General features: G+C 53.8%; 1 protein-coding gene across 3 annotated transcripts in view; it reads left to right on the forward strand.

The window, feature by feature from the left end:
* PTPRU (protein tyrosine phosphatase receptor type U) overlaps positions 1 to 27,813 on the forward strand; it is a 270,209-nt gene that overhangs the window by 157,641 nt on the left and 84,755 nt on the right. For all 3 annotated transcript variants that reach the window (XM_006112017.5, XM_006112018.5, XM_089773413.1), the window contains 5 exons: positions 8,099 to 8,208; positions 12,429 to 12,630; positions 17,918 to 18,020; positions 21,132 to 21,405; positions 25,025 to 25,061. In XM_006112017.5, the coding sequence (XP_006112079.2) occupies positions 8,099 to 8,208; positions 12,429 to 12,630; positions 17,918 to 18,020; positions 21,132 to 21,405; positions 25,025 to 25,061 (726 nt within the window). The remainder of the gene's footprint in view (positions 1 to 8,098; positions 8,209 to 12,428; positions 12,631 to 17,917; positions 18,021 to 21,131; positions 21,406 to 25,024; positions 25,062 to 27,813) is intronic.

Below are 27,813 nucleotides of genomic sequence, written 5' to 3' on the forward strand. Positions count from 1 at the left end.
GCGCTGGCAGGGAGAGCTGAGCCTGCAAGTCCAGTCCCCTTCTTCCCCGTCTCTTTTCTGGGAGTACTTGGGGGGGGGGGTCTACAAGAGGGAGCAGATGGTCCATTGATCGTCAGCTTGTTCATTAAGTGCCAGTGTGCACCCAATTCGCTGCCTTCAGCGGGCTGGAGATACTTTATCACGTCTATACAACTGGAGGTTTGGTCTCAGCATGGATTTTGGTGACTTGAGAGGAATCCTTGAAATGAGGCTATAATGGCATTGAGGGGGAATTTTGATTTCACCCTACACACACAGATACATGTATACACACGACTGTGCATAGACAGGCATGTGCACACATCTACATATTTACACACACACTCAGCCATACAACTGCAAATATGGACATGCACACGCTGAAATACATGCAAGCACATCCACACATATATGTGAATGCCTCCCTCCCCTCCCCACAGGCATGGACACACGTATACAATTACACATCCACACAACACACACTCAGAGTGTCACATACACACATGTTCATGCACATCTCCTACCTGCTCACAGAGATGTGTGCACAGGTGCTCATGCTCACGGACACACGTGATCCCATACATCCCTGGAACTAGCTCGAGCTGAAGTGCTCCAAGCATTTTCCCCTCGACGATCATAAACTAGTAGAGTAATTAACGATGCGCCGCTTAGGAGAGCAAATCATTTTGTACTTGAGAAGAGGCTGTTGTGAGCGTGTGTATGTTGCTTTTCTTAAAGTGCTTAGGGAGGGTGAAGAAAAGGCTCTTCAAAGGATTCAGTTTTGGCACAGCACAAGCCTGACTCCTCCTCCATTCCTGCGGAGTGAAAGCCTCTTCAGGATACAGTTGATAGAAGAATAAGACTCTTTTCCACCCTCCGTGCTCCTCACATGTTGGCCACAGGCTGCACACACCAAGGACATCGCTAGAGTGCAGTTAAGCTGCATGTCAGCCATGGGCATAGTGACACGTTACTAAGTTGGCACCACGAGGGCAGAATGCCTCTTGCCTCTTGAGACTTGACTTCCAAATCTCATACTGGCCACATGTGACGTAAGCTTGCCCCCCTCCTCTAGGCTCCCTAGTTCTAGCTGAATGATTGAGTTACCTGCCTTGGGAAAACACTGCACTGATTCTGCTATGTCTGTGCAGATATAAACCCCGGATCAGAACAGCTGCTGGTGCTGCAGGCCAGGGTTGAAGGGCATCAGCAGAGATACCGTGTAGGGATGTGAATGACTAGTTGACTAGTCAATCGTCCGATAAGCAAATGTTTACTGGATAGTCGACAGGCTAGTTGACTAGTCTCTTCCCACCCCCCTTGCTGCCTCTATCGGGGGGAGAGGAGGGGATGCTTCAAAGCGGCAGCGCCGTGTGGAGCCGAGGGCCACACCTCAGGCTCCACACGGCGCTGCTGCTTTGAAATGCTGCGTGCAGCTCAGGAGTTCCCAGCTGGCCAGGGCTGCACTCAGGGTTTCAAAGCAGCAGCGGCGCATGGAGCCCAGGGTCACTGCCGCTTTGAAACGCTGCGGGGAGCAGGGGGTCAGTGGGGGATTGCTTGAGTCCCCCACCAGCCCTGTGCTGCCTGCAGCACTTTCGCCTTTGCGTGTAGCGACAGCTCCAGGGCTGTTGCTATGCTTCAAAGGCAGAGGCGGCTTTATCGACTAATCAGATAGTGTAAATTGCATCAACTATTCGATTAGCCAGTTAATCAAAATTTTACACTCCTAGTGCTGTGTGTGTGTGGCCCCCGGGACTGGAATAGCTGGAGAGGTGGGTGAGGCATCAGCAAAGCTGTGAGCAGACTCTGGACTGGGATTGAGACTTCAGTGTCAGTGGTACCGTCAATCTGAAGAGAGTTGCACTGTGTGGAGGAAGGTGTAGATGTGTGAGCCAGCGCTGTCAGCATCGCACCATTGGATGCTCTACAAACCCAGTGCAAGATGACAAAGGAATACTACAGAAAAGGCTGCCTCTCCACAGATGCCAGAACAAGGCTTCTAACAGCCACCTGGTGATGACAAGAGCAATCTATTCCAAGGCACAGGAAGGACAAGGCAGTATGGCAAGAGGCCACTCTGACTTAGCAGTGCTAAGGGACCCCTCTGTTACAATGAGAGCAAACTCCAGCCACAAGGAGCACGCCTAGGAGGCAGATTTGAAGATGGGCGCTACCGAAGTAGAGGTAGTTTGGTCACAGAGGCTTCTGAGGGTGGTAGGCATAGGTCGGGAGAGAGAGATAACGGGTGAATACAGACGAGATCGCCGGGAGGGCCCAGGTAAGAGCAGAAAATCCCAGCCCATGTGACTTACACCTCTTTTATTTTGTGTGTCAGACTGTGCCGCAGAGCATGTAAAACTCATTCCAGTTGTGTTGCTCGGTGAATTATTCCTGTTTTTTTTTTTTTTACCTATGACTGCAAGAGTTGCCTAGCTTTAAAAAAGCCCTCCCTGCTAAAAGTAAACCCCATTGTGAAAATCAGGATGTCACTAGGGAGCCAGCTGTTACACAAGCCCGTTCTCTGCATCTTCTCAGAACGGAGCTCAGGAAAACCTGCTGCTTTGCAGGACACAGGAACTGCCAGGTTAAATCAGAGCCACAGTCCATCCAGCCCACAGGAAGGTGCAAGAAACCTGCAGTAGTAAGCTTGGGATAATTTGTCTCCCGTGAAAGGCTGGACAAGCTGGCAATGGGTGAGCCACTGAAGGATGAATTTATGCATCTTCTAAATTGTTTTGTTGGGCTTATCTATTTCAATCTGAGAGGATGATGATATTGTCCATATAAACTTATTTAAATATATAGAATTCTGCCGGTTGACCCAGCATTGAATAGGACGGTGAAATAATTTTCCTTACAGGACTGTGAAAGGTGTGGTTTGATTGGGGGGGGGGGGGGTTGTGCACACTTGTGGCCTGTCTGTGTTTATTGCTGTGCTTCCTTCCCCCCTTTCAATGCTCACTCTGTTGCCCTTCCTCCCTGAGTCTCCTTCACTTTCACCAGCCTGGGGTCAGGGTGGAGGGTCCAGGTCTTGGGTGTGTGGCAAATGTCCTATCCCCTCAGCCATTTCAGGGGGTCCCTTCTGCTGCCTTCCTAATTCCAGAGCCAGGTCCATCCACCTCTGCTCTCCAGGTGAATGTCTTATCCCCTGGGCAAATCCAGAGCCCACCCCAGCTTGCTGCCTTTGGTGGGTCTTGTATCCTGTTGTTAGCTGTCTGGTTGCTCCCAGGGTGGGTGAGGCTTGGGCTGCTGGAGCAGAGACCCCCCCCCTTGCCTTTGGAGGGCCCCTTGTTCTGTGAGCTTAGTCTTCTGGGGAGGGGGATAGGACTTGAACCCACCACCCTGTGTTCCCCCAGCACATGCCCACCCCATCTTGCCTTCAGCAGGTCCCTTAGCCTGCCTTCCTAATATGGGAGCCAGGTCCATCCCTGGGGCAGCTGGTGTTGGCAGCCCAGCCATTGCCTGAGTGGGTGGAGGGGGGCGGGATTGAACCCACCATCCTGTGCTCCAGAGGCTGATGCTCATCCCCAAGTTCACTGGAGATCCCACCCACCTTCCTACCGTCAAGGCCCCCCCCAACCTGAGAGTGACCAGACACAGGATACAGGGCCTTCTCTCTCTCCCTCCCTCCCCATACACTTCCTCTGTGGCTGGATCTAGACTACGGTGCTTTATCAGAAAAAGCTACCCCAAATTGTGCTCTGCAATTTGCGTAGTTTTTTCCGATCACTTTGGTGGGAAAGCCTCCTCTTTCAGCGGAGCCCTTATGCCTCGTGAAACAAGGTATTCAGGGCTTCCCAAAAGAGCGCATTTGCTCTTCCATGAAAAAAAGCAGAAGAGCAAATGCTTTCCTTGGAAGCGATAGGGAATACCTCCGGTATCCCGCAAAAACCCCGTAGTCAAGACATAGCCTCACTATCTATCTATCTATCTATCTATCTATCTATCTATCTATCTATCTATCTATCTATCTATCTATCTGTCAATCACAGTACAAAGAATAAACTTCAGCATGTGTTGCTCCCCTGCCCATGATATCAGAACAGCCTCTGGGGGGCGGGGGGGGGGGGGTGAGACTTAATTGGTGACTGGAGCCAATTAAGATCTTCAGATGAAGTGCTATAGGAAAGTAACTTGTTTTGCAGTCCCTGGCTGCTGCCAAGGAGGGATCTCTCTCCCAGCAGCAGGGGAATCTGCCCTGGAAGACACTGCTCCAATGTCCTTTGCAGCGAAACGTCAGGTGCATTCCAAACACTTGTAATTAAATGGAACATTTGCATAGTGCTGAGCGCGGTTTCAATTTGCAGATGAATTCTGTGCATTTGTTTCCAAGAGAGAAAAAAAACCTCTCTCTGCCCCAAAGGTTTCCCTAATGCTCCATGAATTTAATAAGTGGCTTGTGTACATGTGTACGACATGGCGCTGCTGATTCAATTAACTTGTAAATCAAGTGTAAATCGTGTATTTGCACGGCGGGAACAGCGCGCGAGCTGATCCTTCTCCCAGGGCCATGGAATTAGGTCTGAGCAAAAAAGCTGCTGGAAAATTGTCCATAGCCATTTGTTTGAATGAAGAACTAAATTCCCACCTGCAGCCACTCCCTGATGGAGGGCAGGAGGGACGTGTATCCCGTCAAATAAATTCACTGGCAGAAACATTCATGAGCACGATCAATGTTTGTGAAAAACTAATTTTGACTGTGATCTGAAAATTCAGCATGGTTTTAAGCATGTGCCGAAGAGTCCTGACTTTCCGTGTAGTTATTCAGGGCTTACCAGTAGGCACATGTTCAAATCCCCTTCGAATCAGGGACTGAGTATTCATGCTGAGACCCTGACTCCAAGGCTATGTCTACACCACAGGCTTCTTGCGTAAGAAGCTTTTTGCAGAAGAGCTCTTCCGCAAAAGCACATCGGAAAAGCGTTGCACTTTTGCACAAGAGAGTGTCCACGCTGCATGGACGCTCTCTCAAAAGGAAACTCTGATTGCTATGCACAGAATGGTCACCAGGGCACCTGTGCTTTTTTCGATTGCCTCTTTTTGCGCAAAAAAACCCTGTTCCCCATCCACACGCACCTTTTTGCGCAAGAGTTCTTGAACAAAAAGGAGTTATTCCACGTAGAAGGAGGAATACGTACATCGGCAACCGCCTCTGTTCTTTCGTTTTACTTGCACAAAAACACGCTTGAAGTGTGGACGCTCCGTGAGTTTTTGTGGAAGAACGGCCGTTTTTGCACAAAAACTCTGTAGTGTAGACCTCGCCTAAGTCCACTTTCTCCAATCAGGCACCAAAATCAATTCCATGTGACCTCCATGGCCAATAGGAATTTGTCAGTGCACCTTGGTTATCGAGTCCCCACACAACCAGACCACTTGGGAAAGAGTTAAGGATGAGAACTAGGCGAGTGATACCAAGTTACAGGCAGAGTTGGGGAAATCCTGATCCACACCCAGGCAGAAGAGGAGCCAATGCATCACAACTAATTATCTGCAGCTAGACCCAAAAGCACAGGAAACGCAGGAGGTTTTGTTAGGAAGCCGAATCTCTGGCGCAAGCACAGAAAGTGTCCTGAGCTGAGTTTCCAGTGATTCTTGGCAGAGCGACAGCTTTGCATTGAAACTCTGAAAATGTCCGTTCAGTGCAGAACTAGGAAATGCTCAAGGTTTTGAGTGAGATCTTTCTCTTCCCGGCAGTTTGAACTCAACGTGGAACCCCAGAGTGTGAAGTCACTATGGCTCAAGGCCCCGTGAACCCAAACCATCGAGCTTACCGAACACCTAGCTGTGGTGTTAGTGGAAACCACGACCAGAAAGCCTATTTTCAAATGGGCAGTTTCAGGAGGGGCCAGCTAATAGCCGTTAATAACGTTTTGGGGCTTTTCATCCCTGCTGTTCTGTCGGCAGCTCCGTCCCTGTGAGCGATGTGTAATTTTTTTTGTAAGTGGGTATAATTGGTCCCTCTGTCTCAAATTAGAGGGTGCATTTTTCAAGCATTAAAGCCTGCAGCAGATGATACTGCTCGTGAATTGTGATCTCGGCAAAGCAATTGCATGTTCTGTCCTCCTTAATAAGCACCTTAGGTTGGGAAGGGAAAAAAGAAAGCCATGCTAAATGAGCCACTATTAATCTCAGTGTCTTCAGTTGTTGTTTGTGGTGGTGATTATTATTCTTATGGCTAATTAGAGGGCATGGCGGTGGCATGCTGAAACTGCCAAAATGTTTGCAGATCAGATCTCACGCAAGGCTTTGTAGCCAGACAGACTTTTATCGTACTGGTGGAGCACAATCTCCAGGCTTAGGAGAGTGAAGCATACACATGTAACCCCTGCTAGCACAGTGGGCCTCTGTCCTTCTCAAGTGCCTAGTGTTTTATGTACCTCCTGTCACCTTTCAGCTTGTTGACTTCCCCTTTAGCTTGTCCATAGGTTCAGTCCCAGTATATTAGGATTCTTCTATTGAGCTCCTAAGATCTATCCTGGTGCTTAGGTTGGTTTATGTACATCTCCCAAGGGTTTAAATTTTACACACATCAGTGGACATCAGTTTTAGGGTGGTTTACACTACAAAGCTGCTTCCTGTGACCTAGTTGTGCATGTGTCTATACTAAAATTTGCCTCCCTCTGCTTGTAAGCTCCCTGCTTCGCTAAGCTAGCAACGCCGTCTCCCCCAGCAAAGTTGCATGCACTGAGGGCGATGAGTGTAGGCCCAGCATTACCTGTCTGGCCGACGCTGGTTGCTGTGGTCACAACTGTGAACTCCACTGGCAGTATTAGGAGCCTGGAAGCTCTCCCCCTGTCCCCTGCCGCACTTTAAAACCATGTGAATTTTCAAAATGCCTTTTCCTGCTTGTCCCACTGGGCGAGCACACCTGGCATCACCCATTGCTGTGCGCCACTGCCAGCTGTGCCTGCTGGTGACAGGCACTGGCCTGATGCGGGCGTGTGGGCAGAAGGGGCAGTGCAGGACTGGATGGACCAGGCGTAGAAATGCTGCCGTGTACAAGCGTGTTGGCTGGGGAGGAAGGAGAAGGTGCCCGACAGGGAACTGGAGCTGGGGTCTCTATGGCGACGGGCGCAGCTCTCCTGTCAGCCCAGGCGGTGCTTTCACTAAGCGCCGTGGGACAAAGGGGGAGAGCGGAGCCCTCTCAGCAGCTCTGTGCAGCCCCTGGTTCCCAGAGGCTGCTGAGGGAGCCCTGCCTGCCTGCTGGGGTCACTGCCAGGCCTTCTAGCCGTGGGCCAGACCCTCAGCCGGGGCAATTGGGGGCAGCTTCATTGGAGCTTCGCTGCCTTTCGCCGGCGGAGGGTCTGGCCCTTCCTGTGAACCCCCCCGTGGCTGCACGGACCCGCAGCAGTGCCAAGATCTGCATAAGGCTGGGAGGCTGGATGCTGAATCTCCCGGGCTTGATCCATGCCCCTGACATTGGCCAAAGGCAGGTAGTGTTGGGGTGAACAGCATTGGGGGGCAAACAGCATCGGGGGGAATACAACATTGGGGACATACAACATTGGGGGCGTATAGCACTGGGGGCATACAGCATCAGGGGGCGTACAGCACTGGGGGCATATAGCACTGGGGGCGTACAGCATCGGGGGCATACGGCAGTGGGGGTATATAGCACTGGGGGTATATAGCATTGAGGGCGTACAGCATCGGGGGGCATACAACATTGGGGGCATACAACATTGGGGGCATACAACATTGGGGGCGTATAGCACTGGGGGCATACAGCATTGGGGGCATACGGCACTGGGGGTGTATAGCACTGGGCGTGTACAGCATCAGGGGGCGTACAGCATTGGGGGCATATAGCACTGGGGGCATATAGCACTGGGGGCGTACAGCATCGGGGGCATACAGCACTGGGGGTATATAGCACTGGGGGTGTACAGCATTGAGGGTGTACAGCATTGAGGGCGTACAGCATGGGGGGGCATACAGCACTGGGGGGTGTACAACTTTCTTGCTTGCTTTTAACCCCTCTTTGATCAGCAGCATGTTCAGCGAAGCCAAGTGTCCAGTGCAGACTTGCCATCCCCCTGCAGAATTTCATCATCCCTTTGTTCTTCTCTTTGTTCACTAGTCCCTGGTGGCATTGCCTCAGAGTCACTCACCTTCACCCCCTTGGAGGACATGATCTTCCTGAAGTGGGAGGAGCCAGCGGAGGCCAACGGGCTGATCACCCAGTATGAGGTAGGTTCTGTGACACTGTCAGCACTAAATGAGAAGAAACTGGGCCAGGGGTGTTGGAGAAAGAGAAGCCTCCGAGGTGTCTGTAACCCTGTTACCACAAATCTACAGCCCTGGAACTAAGACTTGAAACATTACCAGCCCCGGTGCAAAGCCTAATAAATAATCATAAAAATAATGCTGCTTAGCTCTCAAATAGTCAGAAGGGTTCAAGTGCTTATCTTACCTCTGCCACTGACTCATTGAGTGGCCTTGGTTGAGTCACTTAGGTCCTACAGTGGCCTGTAATTTTGGGTCCCTCCATTTTGGACACCTGGGACCTTACTTTCAGAGGGCCTGATCACTTGCAGCTCTTGTTGGCTTCACCTGGAGTTGCTTGGAACCTCTGAAAATCAGGCCCTATTTCCTCTCTACTGTTGGGACTCCAAAGACAGAAGTACCCACAAGGAAAGTCCACTATTGAAAATTTGCCCTCAGCCCCCTGTTGCTCCATACCCCCCGGGGATGGCAGCCAGCTACTTCTCCAGCCCACAGTGTGGTTTAATCAGTTAGATGTTTGGACGGTGCTTCAGGAACACAACGTACCATTGAAGTGCTGGGGAATGTTAGCCCCCTCTCTGTTGTGTTTCTCCTTGTAGCCAAGAAGGCTAATGGCATATTAGGGGGCATTAGGAGGAGCATTGCCAGCAGATCCAGAGAGGTGATTATCCCCCTTTATTCGGCTCTGGTGAGGCCACATATGGAGTATTGTGTCCAGTTCTGGGCCTCCCACTACAAAAAGGATGTGGACGCATTGGAGAGGGTCCAGCGGAGGGCAACCAAAATGATTAGGGGGCCTATGACCTACGAGGAGAGACTGAAGGAGTTGGGTCTGTTTAGTTTGATAGCAGCCTTCAACTTCCTGAAGGGAGGTTCCAAAGAGGATGGAGAGAGGCTGTTCTCAGTAGTGACAGATGGCAGAACAAGGAGCAATGGTCTCAAGTTGTGATGGGAGAGGTCCAGGTTGGATATTAGGAAGAACTATTTCACTAGGAGAGTGGTGAAGCACTGGGATGCTTCACCCAGTCCATCTCTCCATCCCTAGAGATTTTTAAGTCCTGGCTTGACAAAACCGTGGCTGGGTTGATTTAGTTCGTATTGGTCCTGCCTTGGGTAGGGGGCTGGACTTGATGACCTTCTGAGGTCTCTATGTTCCAGTTCTATGATTCTATGATTCACTGGGCGCTAGGACATTTGGCAAACCTGTCTGGCCTGCTCCTGCACATTAGGACCGTGGGAGTGATTGGCAGAGTTTGTTCTATTCCTTGGGTACGTCTACACTACAACGTTAATTCGAACTAAGCTAATTCGAACTAAGCTAATTCGAACTAACGGATCCAGACTAAAAAACTAGTTCGAATTAGCGTTTTGCTAATTCGAACTAGCATGTTCACATTAAAGTGGACCCTGAACCAGGCTTAAGGATGGCCGGAAGCAGTGCCGGCAGGGCATCAGAGGAGGACTTAGAGCGTGGAGCTGCTGTCTCAGGCTAGCCGAGGGCTGTGCTTAAAGGGACCCGACCCCAACCCCGGACAGACACTTCTCAGGGGTTCCCCGCTTGCAAAGCAGTCCTGGCTTGGAGTGCCCTGAGTGCCCACACTGGGCACATCACAGCACTCGGCCATCAGCCCGGCTGCACTTGCCGCAGGCTGCCATCCGGACGGGGGGGTCAATCGAGGGGCTTCAGGAGAGCTTCCACCCCCAGAAGCCCGCAGAGCCAGCCCAGTCCTCCCCATCGGGGGCGCATACCCCATTCCTCCCTCACCTCCTTCCACTTACCCTTCCCTAGCCCCTCTTCTTGATGTACAAAATAAAGGACAATTGTGTTCAAAAATGGAATCTGTCTTTATTGAACAAAACTGGGGGAGACTGGGAAAAGGAGGTGGGAGAGGGGAAGAGAGAGGGTGGGAGAGGGGAGGGCAACTAAAATGATCAGGGGTTGGGAACAGGTCCCATATGAAGAGAGGCTAAAGAGACTGGGACTTTTCAGCTTAGAAAAGAGGAGACGGAGGGGGGACAGGATAGAGGTCTCTAAAATCAGGAGTTGGGTGGAGAGGGTGCATACAGAAAAGTTCTTCATTAGTTCCCATAAAGAAGGACTAGAGGACACCAAAGGAAAGGAATGGGTAGCAGGCTTCAAACTAGTAAGAGAAAGTTGTTCTTCACAAAGCAAAGAGTCAACCTGTGGAACTCCTTGCTGCAGGAAGCTGTGAAGGCTAGAACTAGAACAGAGTTTAAAGGGATGTGAGATCAAGTCATGGAGGTTGGGTCCATGGAGTGGTATTAGCCAGGGGGTAGGAGTGGTGTCCCTGCCCAAGGTTTGTGGAAGGCTGGAGAGGGATGGCACGAGACAAATGGCTTGGTCACTGTCTTCGGTCCATTCCCTCCAGGGTCCCTAGGGTTGGCCGCTGTCGGCAGACAGGCTACTGGGCTAGATGGACCTTTGGTCTGACCCAGGACGGCCATTGTAAGCTCAGGGCTCAGGGTCGGGGGTCTCAGTGGAGCACCTTGATTTTCATGCACACCTGCTCCTGGGTGGCCAGGCTGGCAGCTCTCCTGCCCTAGCCGGCCACTTTCCTGTGCCTAGTGCAGAGGTCGTGGACGAGGTCCACGATGTCCGCACTAGCCCAGGCTGGTGTCCGCCTCTTGCGGTCCTGGGCAAGCTCCCGGGAGCCGCCAGCCTGGTCCCGGGAAGAGGGGGAGGGCTGGGGGGCATCGGGTGGGTGGCTCGATCCGTGCCAGGTGCAGGGTCTGCTGGCTGGGTGCTGGCAGGCTTGCACCTGGCACGGGCACCGTAGCCAGCCCGTGCCCCTTTAAGGGGTCTGGGGCTGGGAGGGGGGCAGACGAGTTTCCCTGGTGTTGGCCAGAGTGGCCACCAGGGAAACCTGGGGAGGGCTAGCCTCCCACTAGTTCGAATTAAGGGGCTATACAGCCCTTAATTCGAACTAGCTAGTTCGAACTTGGCTTAATCCTCGTGGAATGAGGATTACCTAGTTCGAACTAAGCGCTCCGTTAGTTCGAATTAAATTCGAACTAACGGAGCGCTAGTGTAGCGCCTATGAAAGTTAGTTCGAACTAACTTTGTAGTGTAGACATACCCTTTGTGCATCTCTTTCTGCCCAGTGTAGGGCAGAGAGAAAATGTCATGTGTTTCTTGCATGGGGACACTAGCATGAGGGCCCCACTCGGTCTCCCAAAGGCAGCCAGGCAAGACTCCCTCTTATCTCTCTTTGCTTTTCATCCTTCACACCAACCGCTCCAGCATCAAGGAAATTATTAGAGCAGGGAGCCAGACAAATGAAAAGCTGATGCCTATCACCAGTCCCCTCGCTGCTGCTGCCTGTGTGGGGAATGGGGGAGGCTCAGCGTTTCAGTCTGGAGCTGCTTTTTTCTATCGGGGGATTAAGGGCTCACTGTGATTTCTACCTGCCCGCCCTTCGTTTGGAGCCCAGGAACCAGCCTGCCTTGTATCCCCTTTACAATGGGGCCTCTGTCTCCTGACGGGTCCCCTTTGAGTGCCCCGGCCCTCCTTTGCAACGGCTTTTCATGCTGAAGCCCTGTACGGGACGCTGAGCCACCAACAGACAAGCCAGGTACCAAAGGATGGCTCTTAGTGGGCTTCGTGACCCAGAGGGTTAGGGCACTAGCCTCTGGGGTGCAAATCGTCTCTCAGGTGTGATGCTGAAAACCAGCAGGCTTTTCTCCCCAGCTTGTTTCTGCCTGGAATAACAGGGCTGGGGTGAGTGAGGCTGGGGGCCCAGAGCTGGTGTGTCTGGGGCTGCAGGGCATAGTGAGGGGTGTGGGCAGGGCTGTGTGTAGGGTCTTGGGGTGACGCAGAGGGTACCACCAGCTTTCATTCACACTCTTGGATCTGTCTAGAGGTGTCAGCTGGTCACTTTCTCAAGTTCAAATTCAACTCCAAGTCACGTGTAGAAACCGATCGGTGAGGCCACTTCCTGTATTTAAAAGCCCAGAGCAGCCCCACGGCTCCCCTTGTCTTGTTACGCGGAGGGGCGCTCCACTCGTGGTACCAGAGAAATCCGCTTCACACCCCCACCCAGTGACCTCTTGCTCTCCTCTCCCCAGATTAATCCGCCCCCTACAGCCATTTATCTCCCCCCTGCACTCGCTTATTGCACAGCAGCAGCCAGGCAGTCGTCTCACGATTGGTCATATTCTCCTAGATCAGCTACCAGAGCATCGAGTCTTCGGACCCAGCCGTCAATGTGCCTGGCCCCCGGCGCACTGTCTCCAAGCTCCGCAACGAGACCTATCATGTCTTCTCCAACCTTCACCCGGGCACCACCTACCTGTTCTCTGTGCGAGCGCGCACCGGCAAGGGCTTTGGCCAGACAGCGCTGACTGAGATCACCACCAACATCTCCGGTAGGCTAACGAGACACCGGCCCTCTGGCTTTGGGCCGGGAAGAACGAGGGGGTCAGGCCGGTCTGTGTCTGTATCTCCTATGGCACGTGAACCCGGACCTCCAGCTGGCTGTGGGCACGACAGAGCCTCGCCCTAGGGACGGGTGCTATCCTGGTGCCATGGCCCTTTTCTCACTTCCTAGAACAGCTGCTGGTTTAGTGTTTTCCTTACGTGGCATCTCGCTGCCCTAGGGGTCCAGCCCAGCAGACAGCAGTAAAGCCCCCTTAATGCCAATGGCGGCGAGGCAGGTTCTGTTTAAATATCGCTAGTTCTACTTCCACGCTGCAATGCGCAAACTGGCCGGTGCACACCAGGGCTGTGTCTACATTGGCACCCTTTTCCGGAAAAGGGATGCTAATGAGACACTTCGGAATTGCAAATGCCTCGGGGGATTTAAATATCCCCCACGGCATTTGCATGAACATGGCTGCCGCTTTTTTCCGGCTCGGGGCTTTGCCGGAGAAAAGCGCCAGTCTAGACGGGATCTTTCGGAAAATAAAGCCTTTTCCGGAAGATCCCTTATTCCTGATTTTGAGAGGGATAGGGGATCTTCTGGAAAAGGCTTTATTTTCCGAAAGATCCCGTCTAGACTGGCGCTTTTCTCCAGCAAAGCCCCGAGCTGGAAAAAAGCGGCAGCCATGTTCATGCAAATGCCGTGGGGGATATTTAAATCCCCTGCAGCATTTGCAATTCCGAAGTGTCTCATTACCATCCCTTTTCCGGAAAAGGGTGCCAATGTAGACACAGCCCTTGGCTCAGGACCGCTAGCCCTGTTTGTGAAACACGGCCCCCTCCGTGCTGGGGAAAGATGGGAGCCTGATTTCCCCAGCCAAGAGCAGCAATGCCCAATTGCCCCGGTCATCCTGCCTCCACCCTGAGCTGAAGGGTTCAGCCGCAGGGAGAGAAGGGAATTCTGTCTCCAGCTTGTAGTCATCAGCCTCTCTGCTTGGACTCCCAGCAAGCCTGGCCAGTCAGTGCTGTGACGAGCTCTCCACTGAGAGCAGCAGGGAGCCCTCTGCCTCGCTGCACTCACGCACCCCCTTCTCGGCCAGTGGCCAGGCCCCTGCTGGCTGAGATTTGAACCAGCGACCTCCTGCTGCAAGGGGAACGCCGCCATCTCTCATTCTGCATGTCCCTCCTGCCTGTCTCCAGCTCCTCGATGAGCCCTCTTCGCCCGGGTGCTGGCAGCTCCCCGCTGTGCGAATAGCCGCGCCGCGGGGGCTCTGCGTGGCCCTTCCAGGAGGCAGGGGAGAGACGTCCCAGCTAAGGCTGCTCGGGGACAGGCTGGTGTCAGCCATGGATGGAGACTGACAAGGCACCACCAGGGCCACTCAGCTTCTCTGTCTCCTGCTGGGCTTTCACAGTTAAATCCGCCTTTCCTTGAAATGGATTCTTCATGCTCCGAAGATGCCCTCCCCCTTCCCCGCCCACCCCGCCGTCAGAACTCAAGTGGTAGCCAGCGGGCCCGGCGTTCTCGAGCCCTGCTGGATAATTCAGTTGCACTGCAGGCCACGAGCTGCCTTGTGCCCGGAGCTGGGGGCTAGTGGAACACGTTTCCTCACTCCCTGCTGGGGCCTGTAGACAGGTGGGCTGCAGAGGCAGGAGTGGATTGCTGTCTCCCTCCTCCCTGGCTCAGCACCGGGGTCTGAGACGGGAGAGAGATGCTACCCTGTCAGTGCTGGGGGGTGCGTCTTGCCAGGGGGTGCACTGCTCAGTATTCGAGCAGCTTCGCCGGCCGAGGACTGTCTTCTGGGAAGGGGGGAGGAGGAAGAGATCGGGGGAGACCTACCCCCCCACCCCACCCCACCAGGCCTCCAGCCCCAATTCCACCCCCTCAACAGCATCAAAGAAAGGTTAACGTGGGGAACTGGCCCTTTAAGGGGCAGGGGCCTCAGGTGAAGGGAGTGCCAGGGTGCCATGTAGAAGACGACTAAGGATCAGGCCTGCTGGGAGGCTGGCTGAGTGCAGGGAGGTTTCTTGCTTCCCAGGCTGGGAAATCTCCAGCAGAAGGGACTAGAGGGACCTGCCCCTGCCAGGCCTTGGGCGGGGGAGCGAGACCCGCAGGGAGTAGGGAGAATCCTGCAGGTACCTGACGGCAAGGGAAAGGGCACAGGCTGTAGTTAAACTTGGGAGAAATAAAACGTCAGTCCCTGAAGAAAAGGGGCATAAATCCTGCGAGTTCTCTGATTCACCAGCTGGTAAACAGCCTGAGGACAATAAAACCGGTGGCCTGAAAGACGTTTCCTCCTCGGCCATCCCTCAGATGTGGAATCCCCTTTGCTGTCCCGGCAGGGGCCCCGGGTCTGGCCAGGTTCAGTCCAGCAACAGCGTTTCTAGGCAGACTTTCAGTGCAAGAGTGTTAGTCCTGCACTGCTGGGCAGGTGTGCGAGGCCTCTGGCATGGGCGCTGGGAGCTGCAGGGAGAGACGCTGGTGTGGGGACGTGTTTACACCTGGACAAGCTGTAGGCGGTGTCTCCCCTGTGCCTTAGTTCTCGCCCCCGCACAGTTGCACTGTCCCTCTTGGAAGTTCCCACAGGGCCTGATTGTCAGACCAGCACCAACCCACGGGGCTCTTCTGAACCTCTGGCTGCCAAACTCTTACACACCCCATCCCGTCCATGAGAGCTGAGCTGAAATTCCAGCCAGGGTGACCAAGGCTCCCAGCTTTACATGCTGAGGGGCACAAGAAACAGTTGTTCTAAGACTTTCCCAAAGTTACTATTTTTCAGTCGTGGCACACACAGTGTAACCCACACACCTGGTGCAGTTCATTGTCCATGTAGGGGCACTTAGACCACTCACAGCCAGCGATAAGAGCAAGGGAGCTCTACAGCCTACGCTGACAGCCAGCTGGCTTTATAGCTCAAGCTGTAGAGGCTCCAACACTTAGCTCTAGCAGTTCCAGGTGCAAATCTGCCTGGGGGCGGTTACAACAGCACCCCCGGTGCCCTGCTGTGTCCGCCTGGCTTGGGGTGGCGTGAGGGTTTTCTCAGCGCTTGTTTGCAGAGATCTCTCCATTCGGTGGCTGGATCCCATGTAGCTGCCTGTCTAGCGTTCCAGCCGGGGAGTGATGGCCTGGAGACTGTGCTCACCTTGATGGCTCATGGCTCTTGCCAGGGGACCATGGCCAGGCTGTTCTGTCACATCCCTCAGCAGCTCTTGTTCCCAGTGAGTGTGAGAGTGGGTGGGCAGCCCCTCCCTGGGCTAGCCCCTCCCTTCTCTGAAAGGCCCTGGAGACTGGTACTGGGTATCGGCTCCACAGGCCTTTGTGTACTGGGTCCCTTGAGTCTTGCTGCCCCTCCTGTTCTGTGTTCATGGAAAACCTCCAGGGGCACAGGCTCTGGGACCCGCTTGGCTCAAACAGACCCCAGGCCCAGCGCCTCTGAGATGTCAGCACATCGGCTACCTGAGAAAAGCTCAGCCTCGCGTTTCTGGGCCGAATTCCACCTGTGCCAAAGGGCTAAGTGCTCCCAACCGTCCAGGCGCCGTTCTCTGCCTCCCCGAGGCACGCACGAGAGCGGTGCTGCCCTCCACGGGGCAGTCGTCCGGGCCAGCGCTGACGCCTTATGTCCCCCGCGCGTAGCACGTGCACCGTTTCCCTTCCCTGGAGGCGCAGATACAGGCCAGCGAGGGTGGGTTTGTGCCCCCACAGCGGGGCTGAGGTGATTACGACTTGTAGGCAGCTTCCCCACGGCCCAGCCATTTGAATCCAGAGACTTTGGGTAACCAGGCATCTTCTGAGAGCGAGTTAGGATCTGCACCAGCTTTAGCCAGCTCTGCTGAGGGAGGCTGGGGCAGAAACACACTTGTATCGTCTGGATGATCCCACAGCGATGACCCCATTTGCTGGAGGGAGCTTGCAGCAATGCAATAGCCAGGCTCTCTGGGATTAATGGGGTTAGCAAGCCATACAGTCCTTGGGGCTGCTGGCTAATGTCGGGGGGGGGGGGAGTGAGGGGCCTTAAACAGCTCTGACTGGGCTGAGATGTTTCCTAGCAGGGGCGCAGCAATTGAAATCCAGTGTCACCTGGTTCCCCTGGGCTGCAAACAGCGAGAGGCCAGGGTGGTGGGAAGGGGCAGGGCTCTGTCAGCCAGAGGAAGTCACTGGGAAATGCAAAACCTGCTTGGATGCATGTCCACTCCACGCTGTGCTGCCACCCCTCTGCGCAGAGCCTCGCATCCCAAAGGAGCCCGACGTACCTCACACGAGTTCTTAACCCTGCCCCTGAGCTCTGAAATGCTGCCACCTTTGGGCTGGAGCCAGGCCGCTGCATGAATAGCGCTCAGCAGCACGGCAGTTGAGGCCAGGAAGCAAAGAGGAATACGATGCGAGGGAGAGATAAGGGAGGCAGAACATCCCTGGTGGAGCTGGAATTTTGCTAGGACACTCTGGCTAATGCCCCAAGTTGTGCAAAGCACTATGGGATTTTCATGAACACAAGCGTTCACAGCAGCCTGGTGCTAAGTACCGAGCTGGCGGATTGTCTGATACCGGATGAGTTGGGAAAACATCCCCTTCTGTGGGGTCACCAGCACCACTTCCTGAACATTGTTCCACCAGCGCCCACCCATGTCTTCGTCAGGCCCATTTTCCTCAACTTGGTGACGCCCGCATTACATCTAATTTACAGCATTGCCAGCCCAAAGTGTTCCCAAATCTTGAGTTGGATCCAATGTTCTCTCTAATTTTTTCTTCCATGTGCAGAATACATTTTGTTCTGTGCACTGAGGCATGCGTGGATGGGCACCACTTGTCGAAGCACATGCTGCCAGCTGTGGGTGCTCTGCAGATCAGCGGGGCAGCACTTGAATCTCTCCTGGGTGGCCGCCCAAGAGCTCTGCGCAGGGGGAACACTGGTCAGGTCTCCAAAACCAAGCAATTGCTTTAAAAATCGTGAGATTTTAACCAATAATAATACTGAGCTCTTTATTGCCTGCTGGTTGCTGGGCCAAGGGGGTCACATTTTTCAGCTTTGCTCCACAGCCCGGAGGGTGAGACACTTTCATTTTTTTTAATTGGAAGCTGCAATTATCTCATCACCCCCTGATGCCAAGAGACGGGGATTTGAGAAATGCATCAGTTGTCACGGGCCTCTCGAGAAAATCACAGATTTGCTGACAAATACCCGGTGCCGAACCGGCCATTGCAGAGAGCCTGGGACTGTCAGAACTTGGGCTGGCGCCCTTTGGGGGTCCCTCCCTGCATGCGTGTGCACAAATAGTCACCCCGGCTTTGTTCCATTGCAGCTCCCAGCTTCGACTACGGGGACATGCCGTCGCCACTGAGCGAGTCGGAGAGCACCATCACGGTGTTGCTGAGGCCAGCGCAGGGCAGAGGGGCCCCCATAAGGTAGGATCCGCCCAGATGACTTTCTGTTGTATGCATGCCCCAGGCCCCGAGCGAAGGCACAGCTCCCCCGCGAGCCCTGAAGCAAAGCGATCCCTCTTCTCTTCTAGCTTCCTGTTTCTTTTATAGTGAGTCCCTGTAAAGCCTGGTGGCAACTGCTAGCCTTTTCTTCTGCCTGGGACTCACAGCCCCGTGACCCAAACCACTTTGCACCCCCTGGATTAGCAGGCGGCGCAGGAGTCTGGGAGCCACTGGCAACGTGTTCAGCACCTGGCTGCGTGTAAACAGGTGTCACCTGGACACGGAGGGTGCATTAAGAGAGGCGTGCTGCCCGTGACACCTGCCTCCGGAGCGCTCTTGTTTGCCATTCTTAGCCAGCCCTCTGCCCGATTCAGCCCCCTCGCACTGCAGACGGCTGGTACGCATGGTTTGCAGTTGCAGGGGGTTTGGCTTGGGGGAGCCCCCTCAGGGTTTGGATCCTTCTCCCGCTGGCTGTGATCCCTCCAGCACTTTGCTCTGAAAACGGGGCTTTAGGTTGCCCCAGCATCTCTTCACAGCTGCTCCTCTGGGCCAGCGTGGGGGTGCTGGGAGAGGAGCGGTCACCTCAGGCACCGCTTCCCCATTGCTGGGTGCTAGATGCAGTCCAGGGGTCGCTCCTGTCTCGTCGGATGCTGCCTGCCCGTGGGCGTTCACCATCCCTCATAGCCCGCCCGGGCGAGACTGCAACACACATTCACACCGAGCCGCACAAACTGTCGTGCTGCTCCAGTGGGGCTGCCCGAGTGAGTCAGGGCTCCCTGCTAGGGGCTGGGCTTGCTCGCCCTCGGTGAGCTGCGTAGATGGGGCTCGGGGCGCCTGCGCCCGCCCGGCACCAGTGCAGGGAAGGAAGCAGGGAGCAGTATCCCAGCTGGCAAATCCCTTTGTGATGCTTATTTCCCGGAGGCGCCGGTCCCACTGAGGCTGGGTGGGTGCCTTGGTGTCTCACGGCTCTGCTCCGGGAATTGTTCTGGGGAGTTCTCTGGCCGCCGTTCCGCAGGAGGTCAATGAGAGGATCGTCCAGAGCCCTTCTGGCCTGGGAATGGGGATGTTCAATGAGGATGAATTCACTAACCGAATTGTCGATGGGTCGATAAGGGCGCCGCCGCCTTTGAACTGTAGCAAGAGCCCTGCTGGCTACAGTTCAGAAGCGGGAGCCCCACAGGGGGTGTGGGAGCAGCAGGGGACTCCCGCTGGCCCTGAGCTCCCTCTGGCACCTGAGCTTTTGAAATGTACAAGTGCTCTGGAGCTGGGGCTCTTGTACATTTCAAAAGCAGAATCGCAGCAGAACTGGCGCGAGTGGAGACAGCTCCAGTCCCTGCTTGCGCCGTTTCCTGCTGTGCCTCTACCTCCCCTACCCCCATGGAGATGCTGCTGGGGGAACGGCCTTTTAAGCCAGCTCCCCCCCAGCTCCTGCTCCGCCTCCCCCCCCCCCACTTGCTGCCTTTCTGTGATAGAGGCAGCAAGTGGTGGGGAGGCAACTAGTGGACTAGCCGATAAGTGTTGACTCGTACCTTACATCCATACCTGGGAATGTGGGGAACTCTACAATTCCCAAGTGAGCACAAAGTCCTGAGCAGCCCACCGATTTGGGAATGCACAAAAAGTGTATGAAGCTCCTAAGCGGCAGACCTAGATTCTGTTCTCACTCCCCCCAGCTCCATTATTCCATATGACATTTCCCCTCGGTGCCTCAGTTTCTCCATCTGAAAAACCAGCATGATGCTAATCACATTCCATAGAGGCAAGCTGTGGGAAAAATGCCGAGTGTTATCCTCACTATATCATACTTGTAATGAAAAGGGGGAAAAGGGAGAGGGAGAGGGAAAATAGTTCAACACATGGATAATTTGAAGGCAGAATGTTTTCCCCCATGCAACAACAGCTGCTCCTTAATGAGATATTCAGTAATGTCATTATTTATATTCCGATAGTCCTGGAGGCCCCAACCAAGATAGGGGCCGTGTTGGGCCCTGCAGAGCACCCGATCCAAATAGTCTTTAATCGACCTGGGGACTATATGTGCCGAGTGCAGGAGATTAGCCCGTGACGATTGCAGTCGCTCAAGAGCTCATGTAGATATGCTGCTACTAGTGATCTGTGCTGAGTAGTACAGGACGTAGAATGCAATAAACATCATCCGAGATGGCACCTTTAATTATATCCAGAGTGCATGCCTTCCTGTAGGGCAGAGAGCCTGATTTACAGGCACTTAGCCGGCTGGGAGGTTGTTCTGCACACAAGACGTTTTTCTCGAGTAGAAAAGATTCCTCCCCTGGGCTTGTCACGTGGGAATATGGCTTTTCGGGAGAGTGGTGCAAGCAGGCGCCTTTTCCAGGCTGTTCTGAAGCACGATCTCCACACTAGTGAACTCCAAACTCACCTTCCTCCTGGGACTTATAGTCTTGGTTTTATTAGCAGAGTGAGGAGGAGAACAGAGAGATCAGCATAATCCTGTTCCTAGAGCTTCTCCCTCAGGTCTGCTCAGCTCACCCCCTTGATCCTCCCTCCTCCTCAGCATGTTCCACTCACCTACCTACGTCCAGATGAGGTAGCAAGTCTCCTGCCTCAGGGAATCAACAGAGCCCACTTAGCCCGTCGCCGGCAGGAGGAGCCCCTGCCAACAGGACGGTGGGGAGCTTTCAGGCAAACGCTGCCAAGCAGTCACACGGGAGATGGGCAGGTCCTCAGGCTCAGCTGTGCAGGGCGGGTCCGTGTGGCCAGACACCCTCTGGCCACAGCTAGTTCACATAAATTAATGTTAATTTTCAATCCATCCAATAAGTCTCTTTAGTACGGTACAAAAACATCAGCGATTGTGCTGCCGCCGCCTCGGCCAGGGGGACAGAACTAGCTCCTTGAACCCACTAGCACCCACACCCCGCAGCTGGCCAGCTTGGCCCCAGTCTGGGGTTACCGGGTGAGCCTGTCCCGGGGGCACATTCTCCAGGCTGCCTTTCTCCCATCACCCGTGAAGATTCAGGGGCTGAGAGCATGGTCCCCAGGCTGCCCCGAGACAGGAGAGCCAAACGCCTCTCGGGCTTGCGCCTTTCTTATCTCTCTGCCTGATGTACCCAGCACCTACCAAGTCATCGTGGAGGAAGACAGGCCCAAGAAGATGAGGCGGGAGCTGGGGGGGCAAGACTGCTTCCCGGTGCCACTGACCTTCGACGACGCTGTGGCCCGGGGCTCCGTGCACTACTTTGGGGGCGAACTGCCTCCCAGCAGCCTCCCCGAAGCCAAGCCCTTCACCGTGGGGGACAACCTGACGTACGGCGGGTATTGGAACCCCCCGCTGGAGCCCAAGAAAGCATATCTCATCTACTTCCAGGCCACGAGCAACCTCAAAGGGGTGAGTAGCTGCCTGGCTGCCTCCGGGCTGGGACTAGGGCAGGGTGGTGCTGAGAGGGAACTGCCATGAATGCTGGTGCCCTGCTTGGATTGGGGTGAGGGGGTAGGACCCAGAGCGATGTGTGGGGAAAGGGAGACCTCCCAAGCCAGGTTTTCTAAGGGCGTCAGCAGCTGCATCCTCTGCCTGTGTCCTGTTACTTCCTCATTGCAAGAGGCGTTGTAGTTGGGTGCACCGATTCGCAGCTGTTGTTCATATGTTTGGGGAGAGTTTGCAAAGTCCAAATAAATGTACGACACTCCCAGAGCGGGTCTTTGTGCTCCCAGGTATTGTGCTCACACATAGGCACACACAACTCCAGACAGAACAAACATCCAAAGGGCTGGTTGGTTGGATTTCAGTCTCTGAAGCAGTCAGAGCCCGGTTGTTTCAGCAATCCCCATCCCGCCTCTCTATAGCAGTGTTTCTTAAACTGTGTTCCGTGGCACCCCGGAGTGCCACGGAGAACAACAGAATTCAAAATGGCTGCCCTTAAAGGGGCAGGCAACTTGTTTGTTTTGTTTTGTTTTGGGTTCTTTTTTTGCTCAATAACTTTTCCCTGACCTTTTTTTTTCCTCAATAACTTTTCCCCAGACCCTTTTCCTCCCCGACTTTTTTTTTTTTGCTCAACAAAAAATCCTTGGTGTTCCTCCTTAAAAAAAATTATTGTTTGGTGTCCCTCGGTCTTCAAAAGTTTAGGAAACACTGCTCTATAGTGTGTTTGTTGGGGGTAACATCCCTTGTCATTTTCCCAGTGTGTTTGATTGTGCTTCCATTGAGGCTGTGTAGATGTGTGCATGCCCCCACTCCCGACCGGGAGGAGGGGGAACTGGAATGATACATTAGGGCAAGAGAATTTGGATTCAAACAGGCCAAAGCCCTGATCCTGCCATCTGATCCACATGGGCAGACCCTTAGCCTGGAGGGAGCTTGCACAGACACGAAAGGGACTCTGTGCAGACTCTATGCCAGTTGCAGAGCAGTTCTAAAGCAGCAACTTTTGTTGTTTGCAAGTAGTCACACTAGCTATTTTAAATCACTCAACGGTGTACAAGACTTCTGAAAAAGCCTGCCATCCATTCAATCCCTCCCTCACCTTGCTCTGCCTCGTCACATGGCCAGATGGTGCTTCCTGGGTGAAATGGTTAGTCAGGGTTCTGTGTAAGGTACTTTGCAACAACAGCAAAAGAGTCCGGCCACATTCTTCCTCTCCCTCGAACTAGTAGCACCTCGGTCCCAAAAAGATCAGGATGAGTAACGGGAGAATCCAACTCTTCCCTTCTGCTGTGATTGGCTCTGCTCTGCCAGTAGAGGCAGTGTGGTTACAATAACAACGTGGGTTCCACGAGGCACAGGTTTGGACTGAAAGCTCGTCTGTGACTAATAATGCTGCCCTGATGGGGCGTGAGAGAGTGTGTAGATAGTGCCCCTTACTGGGACAGCTCTGATTAGCCACTGGGTCCACACAGCAGTCCAGGGAGTGATCATCACTGGGGAGGAAGAGAGGGAGGCTGAGGTGTGAGCTGCCACTGAACAGCCCAGACCACCTATCTACAGTGCCTGGCTGCTGATACTACAGCATCCTGCCTGCAGCTCCCTGCTGGAATGGCACCATGCCACCTGCAGATCCTTCCTCCTTCCAGCATGGGCCTGCCTGGGGCTGGGCAGTGACTGGGGAGGGGCAGTGTTTGGGCACATGGAGTCCAGCCTTGCTTGCTCTGGTGGTAGCTCCTGACAGCTGCAAAGAGGAGCTCCCCAGCCTGGCCTCAGGCTCTCTTGCTTGTAGCCACCGAGGCTTCTCTGGCAGGTGGTTCTGAGCTGATCTGTAAGAGCCGTAAGCTTGGCCATGCTTCACTGCAGAGGCAAATAAGATCTGACTAACTGGAGGGTCTGTTCCCCTTCTTGGCTAATTTCCATCAAGAAGCCAGCAGGAGTGACTGGAGCTCTCTGGGGAGGCCTCATCCTTGCAGTTCCCAACCGACCTGCAGGGAGTGGGAACTCGCAGGCACCAGTAGGAGCCATGACAGAGTCTCTCCAAGGAAGTGCTGGCTCTGCTCATGGGAAAACTGCTGGTTGTGCGAATCCCTGCTCCTGAGGGTTCCTTCATCCCCTGTTGGACGGTCGTTAGCGCTGAGACAGGCAGAGTCTGGTTCACTGAGCCCCGCTCACTAGGGACCGATGGCATCACCCTCTCACAACCCCTCTGCAAGGAGATGGTGGACTTGGTCTCGCTGGTGTAGGACATCACGCCAATCCTGCATCCCAGCTGGGATTTTTCTTGGCCACCACATCAGGGGGGCCACGTGGTCTGAACTGCTCTCACATCCGCAGAAGCTGGTCCTCCCTGTCTGTGCTGTGGCACATTGTGGGACTCTTGCCTTCACTCTGTGAAGCCGTGCTCCTGAGCTGCCAGCCCAGTGCAATTTATCAGCACGGAGTTCATCTGCTGGGCAGTTTGGCGCAAGCTCAGAGAAGAGGCATGACAGGGCTCAGTGGAGGAAGGAGGAAGGATTACAGCATCTCCATAGTCTAATCTGATAGTCTGGTCCCAGAGTCTGAGACTGACTGAACGGAGGTTGTAGTGGGACTAGGGACACCGCTTTGCAGCTGTAAAGTGCAGGTGGTTAAAAAATGGTTTTTTACTCCATGAAAAATTTAGATCTTTCTGCATAAATTTAAATTGAAACAATTTTGGTAAAAAAAAATGAAATATTTCAGCAGTAAACCGAAATATTTTCATTTGGAAAGGCCACCTCCGTGCCTCATGGGAGTTGTAGTTCAGGTGCCTCATGCTTCCATTCTCCTCTGTAGGCCAGGTGTTCTGGTCAGCCTACATCTCCCATATACCCCATGGATGGGGCTGTCCACGTGGAAGTCCCTGGCCATGGTGCATTGTGGGAGATGTGGTCCAGCTGTGGAACACTGCCCATGGACTGGAATGGGCACACGAGGCAATTGAACTACAACTCAAAATGAGACGTTTTCCACAGGAAGTGGACACTTTATTACATAACATTTTGATTAGTTGAAAACCCATTTTTCCACCAACAGAAAATGTCCACCCTCCCATTTGTAAGAACCCCAGGAGAGGCTGGCACTTGACTGTTCTTCTGTGCCCTCTTGATTTCAGAGCCTAGGCAACATCACCACTGGATCATCCCATTTCTCACCAAATGATGGTCAGAAGCCCAGATGATGGACTACGACAATCAGAAGCAGATTAGTCCTTGTGAGACCCCCCCCCATCTAACCCATCCTGGGTCCCAGTGCAGGGCTCTAGCGCTTTGTCCAGCCTAGCTCCCAGGGATGGGGTTTGTCGTGTTCCCTGCACTTGGCCTCTGAGAGCGAATAATGTGAGGGAGGCTGATGGATTGACAATTAAACACTGAGCATCTTGGCATATCAGGGACACCCACTGGCACTGGTACAGAGTGTGTCAGGCACATCAGCCAGCAGAATGTGCTTCACTGGAAAAAGCCAGGTTTTGTCCTTGCTTCCCCAACAAAAGCAAAGCAACTGAGAATGAACTCATTTTCCTGTCCCCACGGGATTCTGAGTCTCCCAATCTTTTCTCTCTCGGCAGGAGACCAGGCTGAACTGCATTCGCATCGCCCGTAAAGGTAAGACTCCCATGGTATCTCCTGCTCACTTGTGCTCAGCAGACTGGCTTTTCTGCACCCAGATTGGGACTGCCTTCCCTGCCTTGTTAGTGTAGGGTTGCCTCTGAGGCCTGGGTGGAGTTTGGTAGTTTGTGATTGCAGGCTGGGTTGTGTATACTGGTTTGTTGCACAGTTGCTCATGCAGGCTAGGTTGTGCATTTCTGATTTAAGATGCTTGTGTAACCCACACACTTTGGCTATGTCTACACTCGCAGCTTCTTGTGTGAGTAATATGCAAATGAGGCTAAGCGTGGAATATCGCCAAGCCTCATTTGCATACCTAATGAGCCACCATTTTTTTCAGAAGAGGCTCTTGCGCAAGGAGCGTCTACACTGCCCCTTCTTGCGCAAGAAAAACCCTCTTGCGCCATGCCGTTACACCTATTACTTTTCAGGAAGAATGGCATTGCACAAGAGGGTTTTTCTTGCGCAAGAAGGGGCAGAGTAAACGCTCCTTCTTGTGCAAGAGCCTCTTCTGAAAAAAATGGTGGCTCATTAGGTATGCAAATGAGGCTTGGCAATATTCCACGCTTAGCCTCATTTGCATATTACTCGCGCAAGAAGCCGCGAGTGTAGACGTAGCTTCAGTGTGGGGCACTGTCCCCTGCAGTGGCACTTAGACCATTTACTGCAAAAGATAAGAGCAAGGGAGCTCTACAGCCCAAGCTCTGAGTCAGCTGGCTTTATAGCGCAAGCTGCGGAGGCTCCTGCAATATGCTTCTGAGATTCCAGGTTCAAATCTGCCTGGAAGTTACAGTTGGCTAGTAGCATAGGGTTAGTCACCTGGAATTTGCATGCTGGTTTGTTATTGTAGAGTTGCTAATGTGGGAGGAAGGTTTGTTTATTTTCACTGGGCTGCTCTTGCCTCTGGCAGTGTTTATTTTTTAAAATACAATTGTTATGATGGTAGCGCTTGGAGGCCCCACTCAAGATCAGAACCCATCGGGCTGGCTGGAAAATCCCTGGGAAGAGCATCTACTCTGAGCCGATCAGCTAGGGCAGCAAGGAAGTATATTACCCCTTTCCACAGGCAGGAAACCAAGGCACCGAGGGCTTATGTGATTTGCCTAAGGTGAGCTTGTGGCAGGTCTTCTGGGTCCCATGCCGGTGCCCTCACCTAAAGACCAAGCTTCACCTCTGAACCAGCAAATTAAATCTTTTGTTTTGGAATAGAAATCATCTAATGAGTGACCTGTGGGGCTTGTGGGAGGAAAAAACAAAGGAAAAAAATCAGACGTGTCAGATTTCAGGCCTTCTGACCTGTCAGCATTGCTTTGGAGCTGCGGATATTGCAGCTGATCTTGGCTGGTATAAACCCTGGACAAGTTTGGCATTTATGTAGTCCAGGGGTGATATTAACCAGGGTAATTGTGATGTTGGCAGAGATGGGGGCCACTTCTGTGAGTGAAATTGATTGGAGGAATATTTCAGCTTCGCTCCTTTGCTTTTGGAATTTCAACAAATAACTTAATGCTTTGGTCTGTCAGGAGGATTGAACTTTGGGGCCTCGTGTATTTAATAAAATTCCTCGTGCTCGACTAATATATTTTGCTCCCTATTGGATTCAAGGAAGGGGAAAAATATGTAATAAAATAAGCTAAACTCCTGGCTCGATGGGAAATGAAAAATGGCCATACATCTGCGTGCGGCTAGTGCAGCATATTAAAAAAGGACCTGGGGGATTTATAGCTTGGTGTGGAATGATGCGGGGCTGAGCTAAGCTCGACTAGAGAGTTAGCCCTTGGCTGGATGTGTGGGCATGGCCCAGGGGAGGAATGAGCCTGCGGATCCAAGGCAGATGCGATGCATTGGGAAGACATGGGGATTGGAGCAGGAATGGGGGGCTGGGCAGGTATGGAGTGAGAGAAAGGTGAGCCAGATGCTCTTTAGGAAGGCAAAGGGTCCCTGTGTGTTCTGCTGAATAAAAGTAAGGGGCACGGGCACTGGGTGCAAAACATGCCCACTTGGGTCTCTCTGCTGCTGTGCTGCCAGCTCTGCCTGTCGCTGATGCTGCCTCTGAAAGGAGGTATGAGCACCTGGTGCAGCTCTGGGCTCAGGAACAGGTGTTACTGGCAGGGACAGGGGAGAGCAGCTCCGGGCTCAGAGGGGGGCATTACTGGCAGGGACGGGGGAAGGCAGCTCCGGGCTCAGAGAGGGGCGTTACTGGCTGGGACGGGGGAGGGCAGCTCCGGGCTCAGAGAGGGGCGTTACTGGCAGGGACGGGGGAAGGCAGCTCCGGGCTCAGAGAGGGGCGTTACTGGCTGGGACGGGGGAGGGCAGCTCCGGGCTCAGAGAGGGGTGTTACTGGCAGGGACGGGGGAAGGCAGCTCCGGGCTCAGAGAGGGGCGTTACTGGCTGGGACAGGGGAGGGCAGCTCCGGGCTCAGAGGGGGGCGTTACTGGCAGGGACGGGGGAGGGCAGCTCCGGGCTCAGAGGGGGGCGTTACTGGCAGGGACGGGGGAGGGCAGCTCCGGGCTCAGAGGGGGGCGTTACTGGCTGGGAAGGGGGAGGGCAGTTCCGGGCTCAGAGAGGGGCGTTACTGGCAGGGACAGGGGAGGGCCGCTCTGGGCTCAGAGAGGGGTTTGCTGCATGGGCATGGATCCTGGCAGCTGCTAGAACCGAGATGGCTTCAGTATCAGTGCCCAGGAGTGGGGACCAGCCATGCCCGGGCTGGGTTCTTAGGCTCTGTGTTGACACCCTGCACGCCCGTGCG

This window comes from Pelodiscus sinensis, chromosome 26 (assembly GCF_052426305.1).
Source record: "Pelodiscus sinensis isolate ZL-2025 chromosome 26, ASM5242630v1, whole genome shotgun sequence".
Classification (NCBI taxonomy): domain Eukaryota; kingdom Metazoa; phylum Chordata; order Testudines; family Trionychidae; genus Pelodiscus; species Pelodiscus sinensis.